The following is a 25,342-nucleotide window of genomic DNA, read 5'->3' as shown; positions in this document are numbered from 1 at the left end:
GGTGCTCCGGCTGCTAGAGAGGGATGATGGAGTGAATGAGAAATAAGAGGAATGGGCCAGCATGAGCGAGCCAGGAAAAAATTAGATACCTGCCTGCCTCATTTGCGAACATATCATTATTCTTATTTTAGGATTTGTTAGGCTGCCAGACACTCCTCGAGCACAACAAGTGATGCGCTTATGTGAATCGTGCGGGCCTGAGTAGATTGAGAGTGCAGGAGCTGTCAATAGATGCATGGCCCAGTCATCTTCTCAGGGAAGGGGGGGAAAAACAAACAAATGCATCTCATTATTGCAGTGTGCGCCTCTGCAGTGCTCTGGGTAACCCATCACAGTCCACACAGATTCAATTGCTTCTTTTAAATCAGTTTGAAGCTGCAGCCACATCTCATCTGTCTCAATAGCAGACTAGGGCCAATGGGTGGCTCTGCACACAGCAACAGCTCCTCCTAGTGGCCAGGAATTGGTCACATGTGCCAAAAGGGAGAGGAGAGGAGCTTAATGGCTGGCTGGTTCTCTTGCCCGTGGTCCAGCTGTTTACCCTCACATTAGTAGTGGATTTATCCCAAAATTCAGCGGCAGCTATCTTTCTGGCCTTGCTCTCCTCTGCAGCCTATCTTTACTCACTTTTTGTTCTTGCCATATCCCTTTACTTCTCTGTCTCTGAGTCTTTGTCTCTCTCACACAAACACATGTAGCCTTCCTGTACTTTCCAACTCCCTGCTCCATCTCTGAACTCACTTGCACTTGATCTCTGATGAAAGCAAAACAACCTCAACAGTAACCATAGTTTCTAATGCTACAGGCTCACCTGCTCACTACAAGCAGGCACAATAAATGATCAGGTTTCTGTAGTGTGTGCATGATTAAACTGATAGCCTCGGTAAAAAGTGGCTCACAGATCTGCAGAAATCTTTTTGATGAGTAGTTGGTGACAGATTCCTCAATTTACTGCCAAACAATTTTGGTCCCTTGTGTTAAAAGCTGTGGGGTTTTTTTTGGTTTTTTTTTTTCTGGAATTCCTATTTATGGTCAGATAAAAGGATTGTAGAGTAGAACAGTGGAGAAGTGAAGACTGCTTTGATCAGCCCAGAAAGCACATATTTAGCTTGGGGGTGATCTGAGAAGAGAAGTGTTTGGTGTTTGCTATGATAGATTAGCATTGGATCGGTTTCATCACTATTTCATCTCTGTATTCTCTTCTTGTCCACAATTTGTATTCTAACTCAACAGAACATCAAACCTCGTTGTAGTAAATCACTCAAAACCTGACAGCGTGACACTCCAGTCTCTCCCAAATGTTTCAAGTGCTTATTATCATATCATTGCATAAGTTAATATCTATCTGTGACATTAGCAGCCCTACTAACCCAAAATGAGTGTAGTGAATATTAGGTTACCGATGTGATAAACATGAAACTTGAGCTTTTTGTTTCCCTCTTACAGTTCCTCCGTCCAGTCCATACTTTGAGGGGGATATGGCAACACCTTGGGTTGCAGGGAAGACATACACCGTCACTTGCGTTGCCCCTGAGGCAAAGCCTATGGCTGAAATCACACTTTATAAAGGTGGGTCAACCTTTCAACAGCACTAAATATGACAGAGATGGTCAGCCTGACATGCTGGAACAGAGGACAACAGCTTTTCCGATATTCTACATACTAGGATCTCCATATGTCGCAACCAGAATATTCAAACATAAAAACATTGCAGAGGATAAAATGCAAGTTTAGTGAAGATTTCTTATTTCATAGTCTTCGGATGGAAGAGTTGAAAAGAGCAGGGTCTGTGTGGGAGGAAATAGCCTGAACATTTGAATTTCCATTTGCTACTGACTTTACAATTGCATGTACAGTGGATGGATCACAAGTTCCCAGTTGTTCACAAAACAGCTGCAATTTCCCCATTTTCTGTTTTTACCTTTCCCTCCCCTGTCACACCTATTATACTGTACATTCCCGAAGCAGAAAGGGAGAGAGAGAGAGTTGTTCTGTTGTTCTCTGCAGGTGTGAATTTGTCTGCAGGGTTGTTCTGGAGGTCTGAGACATATTTTTTTCCTTGTTAAAATGTACACCTTTATTATTTCAGGAAGATGTCGTTTTGTTTTGGTCATATTGTGATTTGATTCAAATTTAAAGACAGGCTGAGATAGTGGTTGTTACCTGTTACTGTACCACACACAGACGCACACTGCGCACACACAGATACACATATTTGTTATATTCAAGTGTTTACCATTCCACATGAGAATAACACTGATGTTGCTGTTTCACATGAACAAATTTACACACAGTATTCTCCCTTTTTGTACTCTTTCCCCCATTGTGTCTTTTAGATGGAGTCAAGCTGACAGGTGCAGAGTCTTTCATCATGTCTGGCTCAAAGGATAAGCTCCTGAACACGCATGCTGAAGTAACGTATGTGTTCGCCCGCTTGCCAGACTCATTCTCCTCACCGACCTGCTCATTCTCTCCAAGTCTTGTTTCCCTTGTTTTCACCCCGCTCTTATTTTCTCCCTCTGTCTTAGTGAGTACAATGAATTTCTGCACACAGCACACTGTTACTTGGCACAGTGCGATTGAATTAGTTTCTGTCAAATGCACAAAATTACATTCCAGCAGCGAGACAGATCCGATCCTCACCGGTCCGCCAGGTGCCTATACATTAAACAGGACCATAGATTACTTTAATCCTGCTTGTCTCCTCTGTGTCAGAGATAATAACCTCTTGTCATATCCTGAGATAACATTGGTACTGAGGAGCTGCAACGTTGTTCAGCTCTATTGCAGAACAGCCAAGGTCTTAAGCAATATTGATGCTCCTTCCTCATATTCACACTGAGCGTACACAGCAGTGGGCCGTGTGTGATTGTTACGCTTGACATTGTACTGTAATTTGATACAGAAGACATAAACTGAAAAAGTAAACTAGCATAAATCCACTGCAGAGAAGCGACTAGTGGGTCTTTCAATGTACATCACATAGAGTGCGTGTTTGGATTTATTGTCACGTGGCTCATGCAAGTGGCCAGACACAGAGGTGGGAGAGTAAGTTAGCATATTTACTCAAGTACTGCACTTAAGTACAGTACTTTTACTTTAGGATTAAGATTTATAGAAAAAAGAAAGAAAAACATATGATAAGCTAATGAAATACAATACATTGGTAAAGATTACCCGAGTGGTTCCCAACCTTTTCGGCTTGCCCTTACAAAAGTCACTGTCTAGTTGGAGCTCCTGGTCACGTTTCGGATGTCTGTGAGTTGTTAGCAATTTCCCCCTCTAAAATTCTCACATGGTTACATTGAAATAACTGTTCAAATTATCCAATACTTCACAAAAAGCTAAGAGAAAAATGACTTTGTATAGCAAAACTTTTTTTCTTCTTGCTATTTAAGTGCTGCTCACATGTTGATGCATCAGTAAGTTACTTCAGTAGCATTTTGACTACAGGACAAGTGCTTGTAATGGAGTATATTTAGTAAAGGATCTGAGTACTTCCTCCACCACTGGATGGACATAACCATGATGTGATGTTTTGAGCTTAAGCACTTTGTATGAGTCAGTAAAATAAGTTTTTCATCCTTCTTTGTTACTTCTCAAAGAGTCACCGCTCTGAGCTCTGACAACGGGAGGCAGCTGGTGTGTCATGCCAAGAACTCCGCCCTTTTCCGGCCTCTGGAGACCACATTGACCATGAGTGTGCGCTGTGAGTGTCTCAACGTGTCTGTAAACTGACAGTCAACACCCCCTCTCTTTCAGAACACACACACACTCACGTACAAACACATTCAACCACACAGGAACCCAACCTCAGGGAGGCCCAGGGGTATCCGGCCTTGTGCACTCAGTCTGCGTTAGCGGTCCAAGGAGAAACATTCAACCTGAAGGCAAACTCACACCTACTTCAAGAAAACATGAGTGTGACTGCCTCCACTTCACAAGGCTGCCTCTGGTGGGCTCAGATTGATATGACCAAAGCAGGAGGCTGATTTCTTACTGTAAAAGCATGTTAGTGTCCGCAGCAGGGGCTAGCAATGTAAAATCATATGATACCCTGCAATTCAATTTGAATTAGTTTAGTTTAGAGTTACTGTTTTATTCAGTAGCAGTATTTACACCCTCAGTCTTATTTCCCTCATGTTAACCAAAACACATAAACCAATTATTAGACTGAATGAGATGGATTATATTAGCCAGGCTTCAAGTACTGAATTTTTTAACAATATTATAATAACTAATATGAGTGGCTAAGTCCACCATGGTTAATGATAATGAATCCTACAAAACTAGCCCAGCAAATTTTGTGCTCATCAGCTCAAATTAAATTTCTGTTTCAGGCCGGAAGGCAGATTCTGTTTCTTTTTCTTTCATGTTATTATCACAAAACTGTGTGACGTTATTTAATAAAATTGTTACAGCAGCACACAAAGGTGAGTTGACACATAAGCTGTCTCTGTCTCACGCTGCATTTGCAGTTCCTTTTTCCTCTTATTTGTCAAGGCAACAATGAAAGGTGTTTTTATTGAACGCACAAACAGTGTCTCACTACTACAGTAGGTTTAGTATTTTCTACTCTGTTGATCAGTTGAAGTAATTGATTGCTTAGACCCGAGAGTCTACCCACCTGCTTCTCCCAGGCCTAAATCATGTTGTTGATTAAAGTGGAGCAGGGCTGCTGACACCTTCAGCAGCCAGCACTTGCTCCAGCTCTGCTGCTGTATTATCCACAGGCTGACTAGACACCTTAATGTTGTCTCTATCTATACTCCTCCACATTAGACGCAGCCGCTGCTGTTTTAACAATCACCAATAACCGTGAGCACTCCTCCCTTCCTCTCTATCTCCCTGCTCTGTATTAAACAACATGGGCTCCGTACTAAGTGCTAATGTTGCAGAACTTGGGACCACCGCTGCAGTCTTACTCAGCATGCCAGCCCATCAAAGCCAGCGCGGTGGCCATTTTCAGCCAGCCAGATTGTTAGCAAGGTGGCAATTTGTCAAGCTGGCCTAGGGTCTGCAGTCTGCTCTCTGAAACTGATTGCAGCAATAACAAAGGCCCGTCCTCCTCTAATTTATTTTACTGCGTATATTTTATTTAAGGAGGCTGTAATTTATTCATATTTCACGTTGCCTTATTACTGTTTGAACATCTGTTATTTTGCTTTATGGACTGGATCCAGCTCACTGCTCCCTTAATACTTAATGCTTTCATCAGATCTGGACCTCTTATACCACAGTCATGTTGAATGTGCCCAATTTATTGGCCTTGCCTCAACAAATAGGGATGCTCCCTAATCAATTGCCAAAAGTGTTCTCATCGCAGTGCAGTTGTTTTTTTATGTTATCTTATTGATGGTCACTCTGCCCCCCTCTTTCTGTGAGTTGCTACATCCTTTTTCTTCCCTCACCTTCTCCTCCTCAGTTTTCTATTGCCCTCTGTGCCATTCCCCTTTTGTCAAGTGCATTTTTATTTTTGTCTCTCATTTCCTGGCAGTCCCACCACCTCAGCCTCCAGTTATTGTGGGTCTGGAGAGAGAGGAAGTCAAAGCAGGGACAATGCTCGGGTTGGAGTGTTTGTCTCATGGTGGAAACCCCCTAGCCACTCTCCACTGGACCAAGGTTAATCTTCTGCACCATCTCTTGTAATAGACTGTCACACAAAATGAACCATTTTAGTTCAAGAAATTGCAGTGAAGTTATCCCATTATTCATAGCTTCTGTCCTTCATTGACTGCATCATATGGGACTGTGCAGCTAACATAATTCTTGACGCTGCCTTTTTGAGTTTTACGTGTTCATCCGTGTGTCAGAATGGAGAAGTTGTGTCTACGACTTGGGAAGAGGACGTCGTTGTGCAGAAGTCAAGCAGCATCCTCAACCTGATGATCACCCCTGCTGACAACCAGGCAGAGCTGTGCTGTGAGAGTGTCAATCTGGTGTCCCCATCTCCTCTCTCCGTCAGCCGCAAAATCACTGTGCTCTGTGAGTGAAAATAATGCTTATGGTGCACAGCGCTGGAACACACACACACACACACACACACACACACACACACACACACACACACACACACACACATAAAACCCTGGCAGGACTCACAGCAATGGATTATTAAGGATATGGACATGAGGCAGAGGAATATAATAAGAGTCTTACCTCCAAAACCAATTCTTTTGCTGTCCCAGCACAAATTCTAATGCTAATATCATTAATGAAACTAATGGTTATTATGGCTGCAGCCCATATTTCCGATTGCCTCCAGATTATTATCACGCTCTTTCATAGCTGTTACACTAATTTAGCTGAATTGCTTCAATGCACAATCCTGAGGCAGTAAAGCCTACACTTTCTGCGACAGTAACGCCCATGGTTAATAGATTATACTTTTCCCTCTGAATATAAAATGTTTGTTTCAGCAACAATAAAACAAATAAGAATTAATATTCAGCAGCCTTGGTGCACTGAGTCTAACAATAGCATGATTTCCACTACAGAGCCAGACAATGTAAGTCAAAGCTCTAAATGCTGTGTGATTGATGCGCCTATTCTATGAAAATATGATTTGAATTAGAATCGGCCCTTGCGGGAATCTCTTGCTCATGTAAAGGTGGCTGAAGTTACTCCAGTGCTCCTCTTTTACTCACCGAGCCCCCAACCAGCCCCGGTGCCATGCCTCCCAGTCATCCATTCAGGGATGTTGGAAATGCCTGACTGCGCTCTAGGCACTGGTAGAAGCTGGAGGGCACAGAATACGCCTCGCTGGTGTAATGTGAATATGCCTCTTTTACGTTACAGCACCTGCTTAATTTAATGTCTTTGTGCGTAGCATGCACAAGCGGGATGCCACACACATGCAGGATAGACACAAATACCTTAAGATTTACATACGTGACCCCTCCCTCCCCATGTCTGCCAGTTCAGTCCCCAGCCTTTGTATTCCCCCGAAGGCTTTATGCAGCTGCGTCACTTTGCCTGTAGCTATTGTACCCTGTCTCCCCCTGTGGCTGAATCGAAGCAGACTTTAGAAACCACATTGAAAACCTCCTGAGAAAACAAGTTGCCACTCAAAGTGATTTTCTCTCTCAGTCTTGATACAGCTCTATGTCTCACATCCAAAAATAGTTGTGCCGCCACTGTGATCAGAATTGGAAGCTGTTGAATGTACTATTCATGGGGCGATATTTTTACTGACTTGTCTTTGTATGTTTCTCCTATGTATGTGTGCGTGTGTACATCAGTTGAGCCTGCAGAGGTGATGCTGTTGGGTTCATCCACGGCCATTGCAGGACAGGAGTTGAATCTGAGCTGCTTTGCCACCTCCAGTAATCCCCCTGTTCAGATTCGCTGGTGGCTGGGCTACAAGGAGCTCAATACCACGGTTGTCACTATGGAAGAGGTGAGACTACACAGAATTCAATTTGCACAAAGCTTAAATCCATCTGAGCAGGTAGACACATATACACTATAAAAAGGACAGAGAAAAACTATATATGTTTTTGTTTAGCTGTTGTGAACACAAAGCAGAAGCCATGAAAAATGATTTACAAAAGTATAGCTTGTCAGTCAAACTTGCCTTTAGGGTACCATTAAAATACCTCCCATTGAATTAAAAGAATCCTCAATATGAAATTTGACCTCATGTGAACCTTTATAGATGAAAGAAAATGGTATGACCATGAGCGCTCTGTGAATAGGCCGGCTACAGCTTTGCAAATGAATCAGCTGCTGATTCCAAAAAGAGTATTCTGCTGCTCTTCCCCTCTTTTGTGTATGTTAATAAGATCAAAGTGAATAAAAGCTGACACAGAAGATGAGCATTATTAAACAAGCTCTTTATTCATCTGGCAGCAGCATTTTCATTTGATCTTACACAAGGCACTCAGTGTGCTGTGTGCGAGCTTTAATGCATCTGAAACAGTGTGAGGTTAATGAAGACTGACGCTCCTGTCCAGTGTCTTTGTTAGTCTTTCTGACTGTGGCTTTTACAGTAATCACCACAATAATAGCTTTAATAACCAGATGTGCTGCATAGGCATGGCCACCATCAGGCAGGTGCAAAATGATGCTTTGCTTAATTTATGCAGCACGAGCGTCAGATGAATATGCTTATTTATCACAGACCACCACATCAGTTATTACAGCAGCTAATTTGCCATCTGTATTCGCCAAGACAAACCAGAGTGGGTTGTTTTTCTCTGATTTTTTTTTTTTTTTTTCCTTTCTCTCTCTCTCCTAAGACTGAGAACGCTAGAGATCAAGGATGTCTGTCCCCCAAACTGAACTGTCATATGTGCTTTGTGTCTGTAGGGAGACAATGGTGGGATGACAACCATGTCCAACATGACCCACCAGGTCTCAAGGGAGGAGGATGGATTGGAGCTCACCTGTGAGGCGTTCAACAAGGGCACACACTTCTCCAAGACCCAGATGATCAAACTCAGTGTTTATTGTCAGTGAGCTTAGGTCTAGTTACTTGAAACAATATTTTTTTTTTTTTAAATCACTATGGAAAATGAGATTTTATTTTTTTGCATCTTAACAAGAACACATCCAACACGGTTCAGGAGGGGTCAGTTGTAGTTACAAATCTTCACAAATATAATCTTTTACACAGAATGAGCAACTATTTTCCGAGCCGGCTTTGTCATGTTTTCTTGTTTTCAGTACACTTATCCAAATTGAAATTCTTCATTATAAAATGTATCGATGTCAGCTCTGAAGCAGGTGATGTTCTGTATATATAAACAACTGGTCTGCTAAATGCGTATGCTAACCGAAACTAAACTAAAATTGTGGAAAATATTCTACCATATTTCAAACTTTTGTTAATCATTTTTATAACAGACCCCCCTCAAAAGGTATGGCTTGAGGCTCCTCCTCAGGATGTCCCCCTTCATGCGGGCACCAAAGTCCGTCTCGTCTGCTTCTCCACTGGCGGGAATCCCACTGGGACTCTTACCTGGTTCAAGGTTAGTCTGTGTCTGTATGTCTGTGAGTCTGTATGAATGTTTTAGTCTGTCTAGAATACACACACTTTTCTGTGTAATGTCCTTCCTGTGTTAGAATGGAAAGCCAGTGACAGATGCGCTGAAGCAGACGTCCTTTGATCGAGGTGTGGCTCGAGAACTGGTCCTGGTCCTGACGGCAAGTGACAACATGGCTACCTATCGCTGTGATGCCACAAATGAGGCAAAGAAGAGCATCTCTGCCCACACTGAGCTTATGGTTTACTGTAAGTTAGACCAGAGCTCCAACGCATAATAAATACAGCTAACCTTTATTCCACTTTAACTTTCTTAAGGAAAGAGCGCTGTCAGATAAATGGATTTGATATAATAATATTTTATTCTCTTCATCTTGATATTGCTGGTGAGTTTATTTCTTGTGTACTCCACGGTTTCCAGTTACAGCAATAAATATGGCGATCACAGCCAAACAGGAAGAGCTCCATCGGGGTCAGATGCTTACACTGGAGTGTCAGGCTGGAAGCAGTAACCCCAAGGCCAACATCTCCTGGAGCCTGGGCCCCCTCAGGTTTGTCAAGGCAGTGGGTGGAAAGGCAGACAGTGACAAAATGACATGGTTAATTGAGTCTGAATGCCTGATGTTTATCTTGTTAAATGTGGTAGTATTGGGGATTGTTTGGTGAACTTTAAGTCCCCTGTTGATTGGATTTGCTGGATGGGATTTGCGTCTTAGGTTCCAGGGAGCGGAGCAGCAACCCGAGAAGGCTCAGTATGGTGGTGTTTCAGTGCGCAGTTCTTTATCCCTGATACTGAGCTCACAGCATCACAACCAGAAGGTCATTTGCCAGGCCTACAGCCCTGTGCTCGCTGAGGGGACCAACACATTCTTCAAACTCAATGTGCTTTGTAAGTGGAGGGTGAATTGTTTGTTCGTTTCTTTGTTTCTTTCTCTCTCTCTCTCTCTCTCTCTCTCTCTCTGTTGGCGAGTGACCAAGAGATGTGGTTTGCATAAATCTTAAACGATGCATAATGATGATCTATAATGCTGTGGATGAAAGCTGCTTTGCTTTGGGTCCTTTTGCACAGAATTGCCAGCGTACAGTATGTGTGTGTTTCTTTGTTTACTGGAAACCTTTGTTGTGATTTGTAGGTCCGTTGAGCTCTGCGGCAGTGTGTCCTAATTGTGCATTTGCTTTGCTGCATGGCCATGTTTGCCTTTGATGCCATTTCACAGGCAGCAGCCAGCCACTGTTTCAAAGCTTGGTACTGTGTATGAGCATGAAGGAATGTCACTGTGTGTTTGTGCGGAGCTGCAGTTGGACAACAGTACTGTCACTCGTCGTTTTAATGCCTGTCCCTCTCCCTCCCGCATTGCCTTACTCCCCTGTCGCCTGAGCGTGTGAAGTTAGTTAGATCTAGAATTATTGGTGGGATGTCGACTTTCTACTGGTTTGACTCTCATTAGTGTCTCTTACTTCTTTCATGCTCAACATGTTTTGTGTGTTTTTGAGCTCGTTCTTGCTGTTTCTTGTCAATCTGTGGGCCTGAGTTTGTATCCGTGCCTGTGCTCATGTATTTTTGGTGTAAATCCAACATACTGTAGCTGTATTTGTTTGCTGTTTCTGTGTTAGACCCACCAGAGTTCAGCCCTCACCAGCCAACGCAGGTCCAGGTGGTGGAGGATGACATGGCAACCATCCCACTGCTGGTCTCAGCTAACCCAGAGGAGGTCTCCTGCATTTGGCTGCACCGCAAGGAGGAGCTGGTCAAAGGTGATCCAGGGCTATGTGATGGCTCTATAAACCAGGTCCTAGTTGAGCTGAGCCAGCAAGTAAGCACTCAGCTCTGCCATTCAGGGTCTGAATAAAACATGGCAGGTTAGCCAGCATGGGACCCTGCCAAATGTGATTCTCATTATGGCTCTAATGTATGCAGTCTAAATGAGGATTGCTGTCTCCCTGAATACAACACAATGGTTCTAAACCTGGCTTCTCCTCCAGGCCGGTGTCATCAGGGCCCTGCTGCACCCACTCTCTTTCTCTGTTAACTCTTTTAGCTTCATCATACACCGACCCCATCATAAAATGACTGTATCTTGAATGTAGAAACCCACCTATTACATTTTGAGTGCTGTGGTACAGAAGGTGTCTCCAACGCCACCTATTGTTGGCGTGATGTGGGAATCCAGCCAGGCCAATCAATAATGCAGGATTAGATGTCACTTAGAGACCGGTGGCCAGAGGACATGCGGTTGATGGGCGTGTAATGAATACTTAATTTACCATTGGTTTGCATGTGTGCGCATGTGTCTCTGTGTGTGTGTTTGTGTGTGTTTTTGTAAAGAGGGGTACCCGCACTACCACTGGTCGGATGAGTACACGCTGGAGATCAAGAATGTGACGAGGAAAGATGCCGGAGTTTACTCTGTCACGTGTTCAAATTCTGAGGGTGTCAGCCAAATCTCCATCATGCTGGATGTTCAGTGTAAGATCCTGCACACAGACACATGCATCTTTCCTCCCACACACATGCTCTGATTTTGTCAGGTTACCTGGGTACCCTGCGCTTCATGTTGAATGTGGTATTCTTTGTGATCATGAAAACAAATTTATTGTAACCATTTAATTTTTTTTTTAGTACAAATAAAGAATTTCAATACCCATAGTTGTAGATCACTTTGCCCAAGTTAAAGATGACTCAAGTGGCAGCTGCACTGTCATTTTTTCCTGTGCTTCGATAATCTTTTAGAGTTACATTTGAAAATTAGTTTGATAGTGTACAATAGTTTGCAGGGATTGAATAAAATACTCAAAGAAGACAGAAAAAGAAATGGAAATTAGAGAACAAGAGAGAAAATGTAGAAATGGTACTTCTTATAGTCACATTTTTTTTTTAACTTTAATCCATTTATAATGAATCTTCTTCATGTTTTAACATGTATACCTGTAGGCCCCGAGGGTGACCAGTCAACCAGTCAGTCTTTAAATACAGAGAACGAGTAGAATTTTTCTTGACAATAAATGTCAATGTTGTGCATTGGATCTGAATCTGTGGCCTGCTAACCGCATGTTTTTGAACGTGTCCAAAGCTGCTAAGTATCAGTGTCAGTGCATCCTCACACACTGACACACCAAGACAACAACATTGACTTTCAGCAGCTACCCAGCAAACATGCCTCATTCATTAGGCCTCCATGCAAGGCCATGCACCTCCACTGCTGCCCCAGGCCCAGCCTCGAGCTCTAGGCCCTCTGCCCCGATATTGATGATTTAATAATGGAGGCGTTGAAAATGTAGGTCTGCTCTTTCACCAAAGCCCATGGTACACGCCTAATGGATTCTGCCGCTCTGATATGACTGGACTTGACAGTTGTAGATATTCATTATGTATGGAGAATTGTAGTAGCTTTTATGGGTGGCGGTGTAGCCCACTTAACAATGTCGGTCTTGGTTAGCGGGCCAACATGGGTGGATCCCACCAAGTCAGAGGTTTGTGTCTCTCTACTGTTTCCCACTACTGTTCTTCTAGAGTGAACATAGGTTTAGACAAGTAGGCACTAATGGCCTCATTCTTGCAAGTACATGGCACCCATGAGAGGTATAAAAAGCCCCTGAGGTAGAGGGGAACAAAGACAAGAACAGCAACCATGCAGTTGGGAAAGAGATGATTCGATGAACAGTTGGAGGAAGAGAGGAATGAGGGGAGGGGGGTTGTCAAAGGAGGGACTTGTGGGTCAAATGTCCAAATCTTGGGTTGGATGTAAAAGCATCTATTTTGCCTCAACATATAGAGAGCTAATGGCATTGTATCTTAGAGAGGCCAGTGAAGATGGGGTTGTGGAAAAGTTCAAAGGCAAAACATTGTAAAAGTAATTATAGTGATGCGGCAAACCTGTTTAATGGGTTGGCAACTGATTTGCCCCAGGTTGGTATATTAACCTTTGTTCCTGCCTTAGCTTTGTCCCCTTTTCTTACTCTCAGATGCTCCCGCTGTCAAGGCAGAGAAAGACCCTGTGTTTGTGAACATGGGGGGAACAGCAGACCTGATATGTGTGGCAGATGCCAACCCCATTGTAGCTGACATGTTCTCTTGGAAATGGCTGGTGAGAGCTGCACACACACACACACACACATATATATATATATACACAAAGAAACACAATCATCCCCTGAATTATATTTCCTTTATCTGGCTTCCTTTCTATTATTTTATCTGTTCTTGCCGTTTATCACTGGCCTTTCTAAGTGCACAGATGCACCATATTTCATTGGCTCTAACTATCCTTCCACCCCACCTCCTCCTGCTCTACACTCAGCCCAAATCCAGAAAAATAGCTTTCATTACTGCTGCGTGACTAAAGGGCACATTCGTCAATGCGACGTGGTCTCTGTATCTACTGATGCCTTCTCCGGTCTAACCCACCCCCTGGCAATACTGTGTGTCCCGCTTTCAACCTGCACAGCCCCTCCTTTTCTCCTTCCCTGTGGCTCTCCAACCCTTGGCATTATCCTTCTCTGTCCTCAGAGCCTGTTCCCCCGATGCCCTTCCCATCTCCATCTCAAGCCCCGATGGTTTCCGGGGTGCAACTCTCCCTCACTGTCTACCTGTCTTGCTCTCAAACAGCCCCAAAACTCCAGCCCTCAACCAGGAGGAGGGGGAGTATGTTTTGAGGGATGGCTGCTGTCCTCCGCTTATTCCCCCTCACTCTGTCTTCCACAGGGAGAAGGGGAGGTGGAGATGGGAGAGGAGACGCAGGAAGACGAATCAGGCCTTCTGACTATCCATGATGTGACTCGGGCTCATGCTGGTCTTTACCAGTGCACAGCCAATAATGGCATAGCACCCCCTGCCAGCGTAGATGTGCAGCTGGTAGTGCAATGTAAGCTTATAATATTTATTCTCAGTGTCAGAGGGGAACAAAACATACATGGAGGTTTATTTGTGGGAACATACATGTTTTTGCATCAATAAATACATGTGCACACAGTCTCTCCGTGAATAACCTTGATGTCCATCTTGTCTTGTCTTGTGTAGTCAAACCAGAGCTTCAGAAAGGAGCCCAATGGAGGAAGGTAGCAAGTAGAGGGGACGGCACCACTACAGCTGAGGTCGTGTGTCAGGCAGAGGGTATTCCTCGTGTCGACTTCTCCTGGGAAAAAAACAGTGTAGGCATGGACTTTGCAAACCCAAGGTCTGACAGTAGACATTATTCTATTTTACAATCTTCTCTTGCAATTATGTTCACTATTAAGCTAGGTGCTAATGTCAGCATTTGGTGACATATTGATGAGTCCTCACTATTAGATTAGGTTCCAACCTAATATAATATATTCTTTTGCTATTTCTTGCTGTTTCACCACTAAATCCGGATTTAGTGCATTTTATACTTTGCTTTTCACTATGCAAATACCTGTTTAATGCCTCTTTGATGTGTGAAATTGGGTGACTTAGTGCAATCTGCAGGACATCACAATCCCTGCTGTCTCCTGCTCAGGATTTATCTCTCTTTATGTGTGTGTGTGTGTGTGTGTGTGTGTGTGTGTGCGCGCGCGCGCGCATGCGTGCATGTGCTGCAGGTATGAGGAGCAGACCATGAGGGAGGGCTCCTTCCACACCAGCATAGTTCGAGTAGTAAATGTGAGCGCATCTCAGGACTATGCTGTCTTCAGCTGCACTGCTCGCAACTCACTTGGGGAAGACAAGCTCGACATCCAGCTCGTCAGCACAAGTATTTATGTACATTTGTGTGTGTGTGTGTGTGTGTGTGTGTGTGTGTGTGGGTGAGTTTGTGTCCTTGGGTGACTGAGGCTCTTTATACAGCATTGCTTTGTCAGTACCCTGCTAAAACCATGTATTTCCAGAATTCCATGAGTGACAAAAACCAACTCTGTTTCAGTTTTGTAGCATTTTTTAGATAATAACGTCTTAAATGGTTCATTTAGCTTCAGATGTAGGAGACCGTTTTCATTTCATAAGGACGTACTTGATCCTTCAGCTGAGTTTCAAAAGCACCAAATATGGAGAGAGGTTTTCTTTGGACATTAAAAATATGTTTTGTTTTTTTTTCAACTGAATTTATGAATAATTTGCTGATACTGAGAAATCACTAAGAAAAGACATCCAACTCTGCAGCTCCACAAAGCTATCACAGCTTTTAGCTATTTAATTTTGGTTATCTTGTCAACACATAGTTTATGTGGTTCAGTCTCACTGTTCCCATCAACACATTGACCCCAATCTAAAGACCTTTAGCAGCTGTTTCCAGGCGGCAAGCAGAGTGCGCACAGTACCTTAGGTGGATTGTGAAGAAAGTCAAGCATCCAGAGTCAGTGGACTAAACCAGAGCTGAAAGTCAGATGTAAATTGGGTGCTCACTTGCCTTAGTGTCTGTGCCTGCTCAATGTGTAGGAAATTATTTGTTGAAGCAACTCAATAAACCAACACCTTAGAGCGTTACAGGGATGACATATATTTGTTAGCATCACCCCGGTCCCCTCCCCTGGCTTTTGGATTATGGCAGAAAAAAGATCTGTGGCGAACAATAGTTCATGATTCTTACACATTTTGTTCAGCAAGATAATCTTCACAAATTAACAGCAATTTTATGATTTTTAAAGCCTAAATATAGTAGCCAGATTCAAAAAGGTACAAACCCCACCACAGTAGCATAACTTCAGCGCAAGCTTCCAACTTGTACTTTGATTTAGCTCTTACCTCTTTTACAAAAGCCTTTCCTCTTAGAAAGTTAGTAATAGTTTACAAGGCCGAGAGTATTAACACAACAAGGCTGTAAAAGCAGACTTGTGAGTAGATTGGTTTTTGTGTTCAGCATGATGATGTTAAATGTCTCCGACAAGCTCTGCAGTCTCATTTAGGCACTTGTTAGCAACCAGCCTTTTTAAGACATGAAAAGTTTAAAAATCACAAGTGTGGTATTTACTGATATATTTCATGTGATAGAATAAAACATGAACATGTCTTGAGCTCCTGTTAACCACGGCGCTTGTTTCAGGCATCTAAGACATCTAACCTATTTTTAGGCTTTAGACTCGTTCCTGCAGCACTCTATACTAGGCCTGTGTTGCTATCAGTTGTTATTAGAGTTGTTTTCCCCCCTAGTGGTCAAAACTCACCTAAGGCAGCTTTAAATGAGTGGCAAATGATCAAAGTCAGTGGTTAGGGCACACAATGTGTAGGGATTATGCATATCACGTACTTGGCAGTGGAGCACATTTTTTTTCCTTTGGTTCTAATTTGGCAGCATCTCAAAATAATTGTGTCTGTGCTGCCTTGTCCAAGGTTTATCAGCCTTTTCCAGCAACATTACAATAGTGTGGGAGGGCCATGGAACATGCAGAACTCTGTAAACTGGAGAGAGTTGTTGCTCCTGAGTGTCAGCCCTTTAAGGGACTTATTCCGTTGCTCTATCGCTACCTTATCATTGGGCCCGTAGCAGTATTTCACTTCTCCCTCAGATAATGCTGCAGTGATGTGCTTTGCTCTCCCAGCGTGTTCAGACTTTTCTGCCTCTAAGCTACCAGCGTATCCATGCACCACCACCATTATCAACACAGCCCTGCTCTCAGCAAAGGCCCACAGCCATCATTGGGTACATTTAATGTTTACTATAAAAACCATAAAATACAATCCAATATTGGCCCTGTTTTCCCCAGTCATTTTTTCAGTGCTGTGAATATTCATAATTAATCTGACGCAGTGATAATAAATTTTATATGCTTCCTTATCATTTTAGAGCCCAAGAGGAAGATAGAGTTTTCCCTTTTCTTAGCATGGTGCTTTTTGGAATTGAAGGAGACAAGATCCAAATAAGGCTGACCTCTTTGCCCTGGAATCTTAGGAGTGGAGCTGATAGTGGGAATTATTTACTCTGCAAACTGGGCTGCAGCCTGGAGCCAAAAACGAGTAGAGCATCCTTTTCTAATGTAGCTGCTCAACTATCTCTCCTCCTTCTCCTTCCTTGACTATCTCTGCCTCTGCCCCTAAAACCACCCTTCTTTTTTTTTTTCCATGCTCCAAATGCAAAATAATCCACTTTCCCTTCACTAGCCTGACTGAAGCAGTGCCTCTTGTCAGTCTCAAGGCCTGGTTAGCGTCCTTTGATCTTTGTTCAAAATATTGATAATAATCAAGAGGCTTCATTCTACATTGCACGACTTTGGTTGGATAAATTGGACAAATCAGCCACTTTGTTCTGAGAGGGATCAGCCGTAGCTTTGCCCGTGTTTCCCGATCATCCATACAGCAAGTACAAGTACAACCTTAAGAAAAAGCAGATAAAGAGTGACACACTGTTAAAAAATGCAAAGCTGTTGCTGTCAAAAAGATGTTCTTTGGAAGCCTGAGGAATAAACTGTGATTAAGAAGAGATGAACTGTTAAAAAAACAAAGAGGCTTTGGATGCTCACTGACAAGTTTTTTCCTATAGTGATCATATATTCTCCCTGATTTAATTTTATTCACTGTTTTTCATTATTTACAGTCGGCAGTTGTTGCAAGATTCCTTCATTAAATTTACTGCACTTAAAATACTGTTGTACCTAAAAATAGTGTTGTATATTTCCACCCACAAATAAATGTCAAATGAAATCCGAGAGAAATACTTACTGCTGCCTCTTCTAACACATTGTTTAGATATCATGATGAGAACAACTTCACAAAATCATCCTATTGTGAAAAACAAAAAGACTGTTCATATGCAATACATTTAAATAGGACAGGATTTTAAAGACGCCCACTTGCATTGGAGAAAAAAAGTGACCAGTTGGAAAAGTGGGAAATAATATGTCAAAACATGTTTCTTCTGTTTCTATCAAGAACAACGTCAGCCCCACTCTCTCTTTTTGTAACATTGTCTATAGTATCAAAATCCCATCACAGAGAGGGGAGCCATCGGGGAGTCACAGTCCTATAGGCCAGCAGAGCCCTGTGTGTTATTTCAAAGACAACAGATATAATCACTTGACTGTCTCATGGCACACATCTCAATTTCTTTGCACCTAAAGCCTTTTCAAATAGCCACCTGTCGAGTGAAGGTGTTCTGCTCTCGCACAAAGTCAAGACCACATTTGCTTTTTCCACTTTTCCTCTTTTCTTTCGCCCTCAGGTCAACCAGATCCTCCCTCCTCGTTTCGTCAAGTCAGTGTTACCCATGACTCAGTTACTCTGGAGTGGATCCCTGGCTTCAGTGGAGGTTTGCGGCAAAGATTTCGTATAAGGTGAGGCGCTGAGAAAAGATGTGGGTTTGAGAATGATTCCCCTTCACAGTCAAAAGAATTGTACTTGACAGTGCCTTTTGGTTGACAGATACCGCTGGGATCAGTCAGTCAGTTACCTGTACATGGACGTCTTTCCTCCCAGAGCAACAATGTTCACTGTCACTGGCCTGCAGCCTGTAACCACCTACAACTTCTCTCTCAATGCCCTCAATGCAATGGGAGAGAGTGACTATGCTGACAACAATGCAGTACTGACCATCACCACCAAGGGTCAGTTTGGAGTAACCCCAGCTTGACACTGAAAAGACTCTGCCGCACCATCTGATAATGGATTTAACAGAAGTTTATTATGATTACATAAGTGGCATGTAAGTTGTTGTCTCTTTCTTTCCTTATAGAGACGCCTGAACTAGAAGAAATCCCAACAGATGACGACTTAGTCTCACAGAGTAAGTCTTTTATCACAACTCTCTGAAAAAAGAAAAGCTCTTAAGGGCAGTTGGAAATTGCTGTTTGCACAGCAGCTAACTTCATTTGGCTAAATCATGTTAATGTATGCACCTCCAAGGCTGTTAATGTTTGCTCTGCAAGAGTAGCGGTTGTCATGGCACCCACCCATACTTTTTCCCCGCTGCTAGTCTTTAATCAATAAAGACAATTGAGAGAGTGGTTGGGTCTGTCTCAGTCAGTTTTTATCTCCTAGAATTTCCATATTACTTCCTCTTTAACTTTCATTGTTATGCATTGAACTAATGTTTCTAATGTTTTGTGAACTAGGTAAAAGAGGACTTCCAGCATATTTGACTATAGTGCTCACAGTGGTGTTTGGATTCCTCCTGCTGTTGAATTCACTGGGTTGCTTCTTTGGACAGAGGTGGAAAAAGAGGCAAGGCCAGACAGGTAACCATAATCATCTCTTTATCTACGAATGTGCAAGCGTTTCCTTCATCGCTTTCTGTCATTATAATGTCCTGATTCCTCAACAAAAACTCCAAAACGATTACTCTGAACCATGATGCAATTGTCAGCTCAGCCTCTCACTCTCTCCTCATCTCTCCGTGTCCCTCTTTCTATCCATCTATCCTGTCTCTTCTCCTTCTGCTCACTTCTAAGTCTACCTTCCGCCACATTCATCCTTCAAAGCTGTCACTTCTGTGTTTCATCCATATCTTTTATCTCATTTGCTAGCTTTATGTCCTTCCCCTATCCCTCCTTCTGTCTCTTTCTATTTGTTCTTCAGTTTAACTGTCAAGCTCTCCCTCTCAATCGTTTATTTTCCATTCCTCACCTTCCTCTGCCCTCTGGTTTTTACATAGATTTTTCACAGTATACTTGTCTTTCATTCACTCTCACGCTCTGGCCTCTTTATTGCTCTGATCAATTTCAGTGCTTATGAGATGATGCTCCTCTCTACAAGTTCTAATTTCCTAACACTAAGCCTCTTTGCTCCTGTTTCTGTTCCCCCTGCAGGGGGTAGGGGAGGCACTGTGTTGGATGGAAAGGAGAATGAAGACAAGGGGTAAGTTAAGGCCCTGCAGTAGAAGTAATAAATAGACACACATTCAATCCACTCTAAGAAGTCTGAGACCTGATCCATCGGCTGACCCAGACACTAAAACAGCCAGGCAGGCAAAACAAGAAGCTTCTGTCAATATCCATTTGTATTAGTGTCTTCAAACTTGCACCACAATCCTGCAATAAACAGGTATACTGTATGTACCACATGATGCATTGCTATTGCAGGTAACAAGTTGCAACATGTGCTGAGTGTTTTTCATCTCTGTGAGTTCATATTGGTGATTAAGAGTTGCTGGGAAATGATTCAAGTAGATGACAAAATCTGATTTCTCCATTTAGGTCCAGTCAGTCAACTGTGAGCAACTCCAACAAGTATGAGAGCAGAGAAAAGATCAACACTGCAGCCCAGCGCACCCTCCTCATCGAGTCTGGATCTGAAACGGACAGTAATGTCTACGAGAGCTATGCAGCGGTAAGAACGGGAGAGAGGAGGAGGAGGAGGAGGAGGAGGAAAGAGCGGGATGAGGGAAAGAGAAAAAGGCAGTTGAGAAATTAAGCAGAGACACATAGAAGGTTGAGTAAACAGATGGGGGGGGGGGGGGGGGGGGGAGAGAGGAGGAGGAGGAGGAAAGAGCGGGATGAGGGAAAGAGAAAAAGGCAGTTGAGAAATTAAGCAGAGACACATAGAAGGTTGAGTAAACAGATGGGGGGGGGGGGGTAGGCAGGAGATGAAGGGATCTGGCAGAAGAGGAAGTCGAGAATTCAGCCATAACATGGAAAATGGACAAATAAACTAATGAAACCTTTAGCAGAGATGGAACATCAATCAATACCTCACAACTAGCATTCAAAATAGCCATTGATCTCGGAGAAATTATCATTTTGCTGGCCATTTTGTGTAGGCCAGCAAGGATTTGAACCTTGAAGAAAACTGATGAGCGAGGTAAAAGAAAACAGATAGCACTGTGCCGTCAGGATGGGGTATAATGAAACCTCAAATCCCCGTGGAGAAAGGCTTTATCTCATCCCTGATTTTAAAGCAGTACATACATGTAAGGGCTGATTCTTCTTAATCACCAAATTATATATTTTCTCATTTACCTATAGTGGTTTCTAACCTTGAGTGCTGATAGATTTGGTTTGATTTGCCCAGGGTTGAGATATTTGCCTGTAAGATTTCCCACCCAGTACAATGGAGGTGGTCCTCACAGCACTGAAATCAGGAACATGTCATGCTATAAACAACAAACCCCATTAATGGCAAGTCTGTTCACCTGAATGGAACTGAAGAGGCAGAAATCAAGCCCAGATATCTCAGAGATGGGAACATAAAGAGAGGTAAATAAAACCAAACCTATCCACATTGGACCCTCCAATAATTCACCGCAAACCACTCTGCTCTGGAGTAAACATGTGGAATTGTTGTTTAACTGAAGTTCCTTTAGGTCAAAGTGGATCTGATGCTATCTCTTCTCTTTGGCTAATTCTAGGAAAGTTCCCATTATTATTACCCCACCGGTGGATACATGCCGCCTCTCAGTCCACACGCGGAGGAAATACTCAGGCCTGGTGAGATATAAAAATACTTAAGAATAAAGTAAACAATGCAACAGTAATCAGCCAACAGGAAGTGTGACGTCAATTCAATATGGTATTTGAGTATATGAAATCTGAAACATTGTAAAATAATTTCTCCCTATTTAAAGGTTTCTGTGTTTCTGTGTTTTCACGTGCTCTTCAAGGTATCACCCACCTCCCTGTTGACTCTCACTGCCACTTGTATGAAGATGTAAGAGACCGGGGTCTGTACCAGAACATCCAGGCTTCATCTCTTCCTTCCCCTCCGTCCTTGTTTGACCACAGATTACTTCATCAAAGGAGCAGCTCCAGACCACCAACCTTCCTTCAGGTCTGTAAACAAAACCCCCAACCTTTGATGGTGACTCCTGTTTCACACATTTGTTAATATCATCAATCGGCTGAAAAGTAACTTCAGCTTTATCATGTGTACAATAGTAACCGAGATGAAAAACTGTGTCTCAGCAGGGTACTGAGAGAGTGAGGGACTTCGTGGATGTTCGGCAACAGCAGAGAGATTCTGACCTTCCCTTTGAACTGCGAGGCGAGTTAGTCTAGAATGAGAAGGTCAGACCAAACAAACGCTAAGACAGGGCTTGTGACTCAATGCAAAAAAGTTATTTATTTTATTCCTTTTGAATGGTATCTCTCAAGCCATTTTGAATGAACCTGTCCTGTTCAGGAGTAGAATAGAGCTAGAATTGCGTTTTGAAATTTCAGTGTGTATATTGTGAACGTTTTCCTCAAAGGATTGAGTTCACCAATGGTAAAGTACGGCAAACTGAACAAGCTGAACAGAAGCAAACTAGGATGGCAGAATAATATGATAAAAAAAATGATTTGAAAGACTCAATAACCTCAATAACCTCAGGCAATCCAGCTTATTTTCTTCTCCCGCTGCGATCTTACTCCATCCTCCTCCTCCTCCCTGGACCTCGCTTTGTCCTTTCACCTTTAACCTCTTTCTCGGAGCCAAGTCCTGGTCATTACCCACAGCCCCGTCCCTGCTTTGGCCTGCAGTTAGACATGAATCAGTTAGCCAGAGACAAAAAAATGGACCGACATCGCTGTGGCTGGCACTGGGGCAGAAGCAGCAAAGATTCATGGCACAATCCTTTTTGACCCGTCCGACGTCAGCATTTTCCTCCATGCACCCAGATGAGAACCTGACAACAGTTGCCTGTCCCTCCCCTGTGTGATATAGAGAGTTTCAGACCTCACAGTTAGTCTGTGGGAATCCTTACAATAGGATTGTACTGAGTGGTATTTAGCATGGTTATGTCTTCAGGAGGTAAAGCCATATCTAGGGCCAGACTCTAATCCTGTTTTCTCTCGAATTGAAGTTCAGCTCACAACATCAGTGAGAGGGGGGGAAGCCGTACAGAGAATTTGTCTCACTGACTGTGGGCAGTCAAAGGGAGATAGAGACAGGATGAGAGGGTTAGGCTAAGCTGCAGCTATGGTTACTGCCACAGAAAAAAATCTCCTCTCCTTTTCTTTGGTCTTCATTATTGTTCAAATTGTAGTTCAAGGAAAACAGTTCACTGTACGCTTTTACTGCACAGCCTATACAATGATAGCAGTCATCATCTTTATTTGTAGAGCACTTTTCACAACCAACGATGATTTACACAAGGCAACAAATTTAAACTGACAAATAATAAAACCAAAGGTAAAATCTTACAGAATAGAAAGCAAATTATATAATACCAATTCCATTAAGATGACATAAATAAAAACACAATTTAAGTAAAGTAAATGAGACTAAGCATTTACAGGGGCTGAATGGGGCATGAATGTCTGTACAAAAGTACGTATCAATCTATCCTGTAGTTGTTGAGATATTTCAGGCGAACTAAACTGAAATCAACATAAGCTTTCTGATAAAAGGACTTTCTAAGAAGAGTTTTGAAAACCTGTTACAGATTCAGCCAGTCTTATTTATTCAGACATGTTATTACAGAGCCTCAAGGCCATGACTATACAGTATATATTTATATATATATCTGACCAGTGCATATCTATTGATGATGTGCAATTTTAAACTGCAGACTGATGCTGTCATTCACATGCCAGCTTGAGAACATACAGAATCGTGTTCCTGTATCATGATAACAGGGTTTGTGTTCCCTGTGTATTTGTGTAACTTCATCTTTTTCATGTTTAGTGCGCTGATATTAGAAACTTCCTCAAAGTTTCCATGATTCTTTTAGCTTCCTGCTATCTGGTAATATACACAAGCAGCAACTACGCTCTTATTATATCCTTACACAGAGCAGATGTGCATGCACTCTGCTTTTGCTTGCAGCTTCTGCTTTTCCCTCAAGCAAGAATCCTGACATCGCTCTCATGAGTATACACATGCACACACATTAAACTCAGCACTAACAACATCCAGTCCAGTGAGATACACATATAATATTCTTCATTTATTGTTCTATTTATAGAAATATAATAATCATTTTTTCGTTGAACATGCGGTGAGGTGTGAGTTGCTGGACCAAGGTTCACACGCCATCACTCTTTATAGTGTTATTACTGCTTTGGAAATATTTAATTACAGTACATGAAAGGTAATATTAAATTCTGATGAAGTTGTTATGGTCCACACATTTTATTTACATCCTACAAAATTCTGTTTCCTCAATGGGGCCTGCCTGCCTGGAGATAAATCTCCATGTTTCACCAAGCTGCGTTCCCTCAGTTAGGCTCACTATTCTCCATCATGAGCTGTCAAGGTATGTTTGTCTCATTACTGAACAATTGTTTAAGTTCCTGTCAAGCTGACCGCCGTGTTCATACCAGAGCCTGTTCATGATGCATCGTTTCAGCTCAGGCAGGAACGGTAATCTGCTAAACTGAAGGCTTGACAGCTCAATACTGTATGTCAACTTCTATTTTTCCTCAATTGCCTCATGAACATTTTGATGTGTTGCGTTCAGAAGAATCTCAAGGGAGCTCGAACACACAGGCTGCATGAGTGTGCAATTATGTCAAAAGAGAAACAAATAAGAGACTTTAATTACCTCAGCTCTAGGAGGGTTTTCACATCTATTTTATTCCTCCACTGAATGTTTTTCTTTTTTTTTTAAAAAAAAAAAACAACAAATATGAGATTGAATAATCCTATTTTATCATTTTAACAGGTTGGGGTATCAGTGGGGAGCTAACTCAAATTTAACTCAAATTTCTGCAAACCCTGTCAATGCTCTCATTATTCAGATTTTTCAATTAGAACTAAACAGAAATCAAATCAAAAGCGACCACAGGTTTTACAAATTGGAACATGATTTTACTGGCAGTTATTATGACTTATTTTGTGGCTTTGATCTCTTGTTGTTTCTAATGAAGATGTAATTTGCCCTCCAATGTGGTTGAAAGAATGCAACTGAATAAACACAACAGTAGTCCATGAAATAATACAGTGCTTTGTTGTACAAAAAAAAAAAACATAGATGGTTTTGATGAATGGCAATAGTGTATGTACTGTACCAGACCAAATGAAAAGGGAAGTCAAAATGCAAATATATGACAGAAAAGTAAACATGCTAGTTGCTGTGATTGAGGTTGGTGTACACATTTCCTTTTATCTTTTCTCTGTTTTTTTTTTGCCCAAAATGCTTTTCTTCTTCAATAACCAGTTAAACCTGGATGTTTGTTTTAGATATTTCTACCATCACTTTTTGAATGATTCCACTGTATGTATTTACATCTCAAATGTATTTTCAAACATTTATCTACTCATATATGTAAACCTACATCCATTCACAGAAAATATGTTGTTTGTTAGGGAAAAATACAATGCCAAAATAAATTGTGTCATCATGCAAGTAAATCATTTTAATGCAGAACAAGGTGATAAAATAATGGAAAAAGAAAATTATTAAGGATAGAAATTATTACATTTATATATAGATTGTTGTTCCTCTAATCATTTTTGTTTTCAAGCAGATTGTAATTGGTCAGTGATAACTTGTCACAGCACATTTCATACTATAAATGGCTGGAAGCACAAGATAAAAGAGTATTATGCTAGAGGAA

At 42.2% G+C, this 25,342-nt stretch overlaps 1 protein-coding gene across 1 annotated transcript in view; it reads left to right on the top strand.

Annotated features, from left to right (window-relative positions):
- Positions 1-25,342, top strand: part of nphs1 (NPHS1 adhesion molecule, nephrin) — a 36,613-nt gene extending 11,271 nt beyond the window's left edge. The window contains exons 4-29 of the mRNA XM_087177557.1: positions 1,447-1,569; positions 2,337-2,418; positions 3,606-3,709; positions 5,498-5,622; positions 5,814-5,985; positions 7,242-7,399; positions 8,311-8,452; positions 8,848-8,972; positions 9,067-9,235; positions 9,408-9,537; positions 9,703-9,875; positions 10,601-10,741; positions 11,313-11,453; positions 12,950-13,071; positions 13,689-13,848; positions 14,004-14,160; positions 14,546-14,697; positions 18,094-18,205; positions 18,294-18,475; positions 18,604-18,654; positions 18,983-19,105; positions 19,676-19,724; positions 20,063-20,195; positions 21,214-21,292; positions 21,466-21,632; positions 21,770-25,342. Of these exons, the coding sequence (XP_087033683.1) occupies positions 1,447-1,569; positions 2,337-2,418; positions 3,606-3,709; positions 5,498-5,622; positions 5,814-5,985; positions 7,242-7,399; positions 8,311-8,452; positions 8,848-8,972; positions 9,067-9,235; positions 9,408-9,537; positions 9,703-9,875; positions 10,601-10,741; positions 11,313-11,453; positions 12,950-13,071; positions 13,689-13,848; positions 14,004-14,160; positions 14,546-14,697; positions 18,094-18,205; positions 18,294-18,475; positions 18,604-18,654; positions 18,983-19,105; positions 19,676-19,724; positions 20,063-20,195; positions 21,214-21,292; positions 21,466-21,632; positions 21,770-21,859 (3,362 nt within the window). The 3' untranslated portion in view covers positions 21,860-25,342. The remainder of the gene's footprint in view (positions 1-1,446; positions 1,570-2,336; positions 2,419-3,605; positions 3,710-5,497; positions 5,623-5,813; positions 5,986-7,241; positions 7,400-8,310; positions 8,453-8,847; positions 8,973-9,066; positions 9,236-9,407; positions 9,538-9,702; positions 9,876-10,600; positions 10,742-11,312; positions 11,454-12,949; positions 13,072-13,688; positions 13,849-14,003; positions 14,161-14,545; positions 14,698-18,093; positions 18,206-18,293; positions 18,476-18,603; positions 18,655-18,982; positions 19,106-19,675; positions 19,725-20,062; positions 20,196-21,213; positions 21,293-21,465; positions 21,633-21,769) is intronic.

This window comes from Seriola lalandi, unplaced genomic scaffold (genome assembly GCF_002814215.2).
Source record: "Seriola lalandi dorsalis isolate HSWRI2012SDOR001 ecotype SW California unplaced genomic scaffold, Sedor1 jcf7180002054609, whole genome shotgun sequence".
NCBI classification, from domain to species: Eukaryota; Metazoa; Chordata; class Actinopteri; order Carangiformes; family Carangidae; genus Seriola; species Seriola lalandi.
Note: the sequence above shows the minus strand (reverse complement) of the source record. Positions and strands in the feature narration are given on the sequence as shown.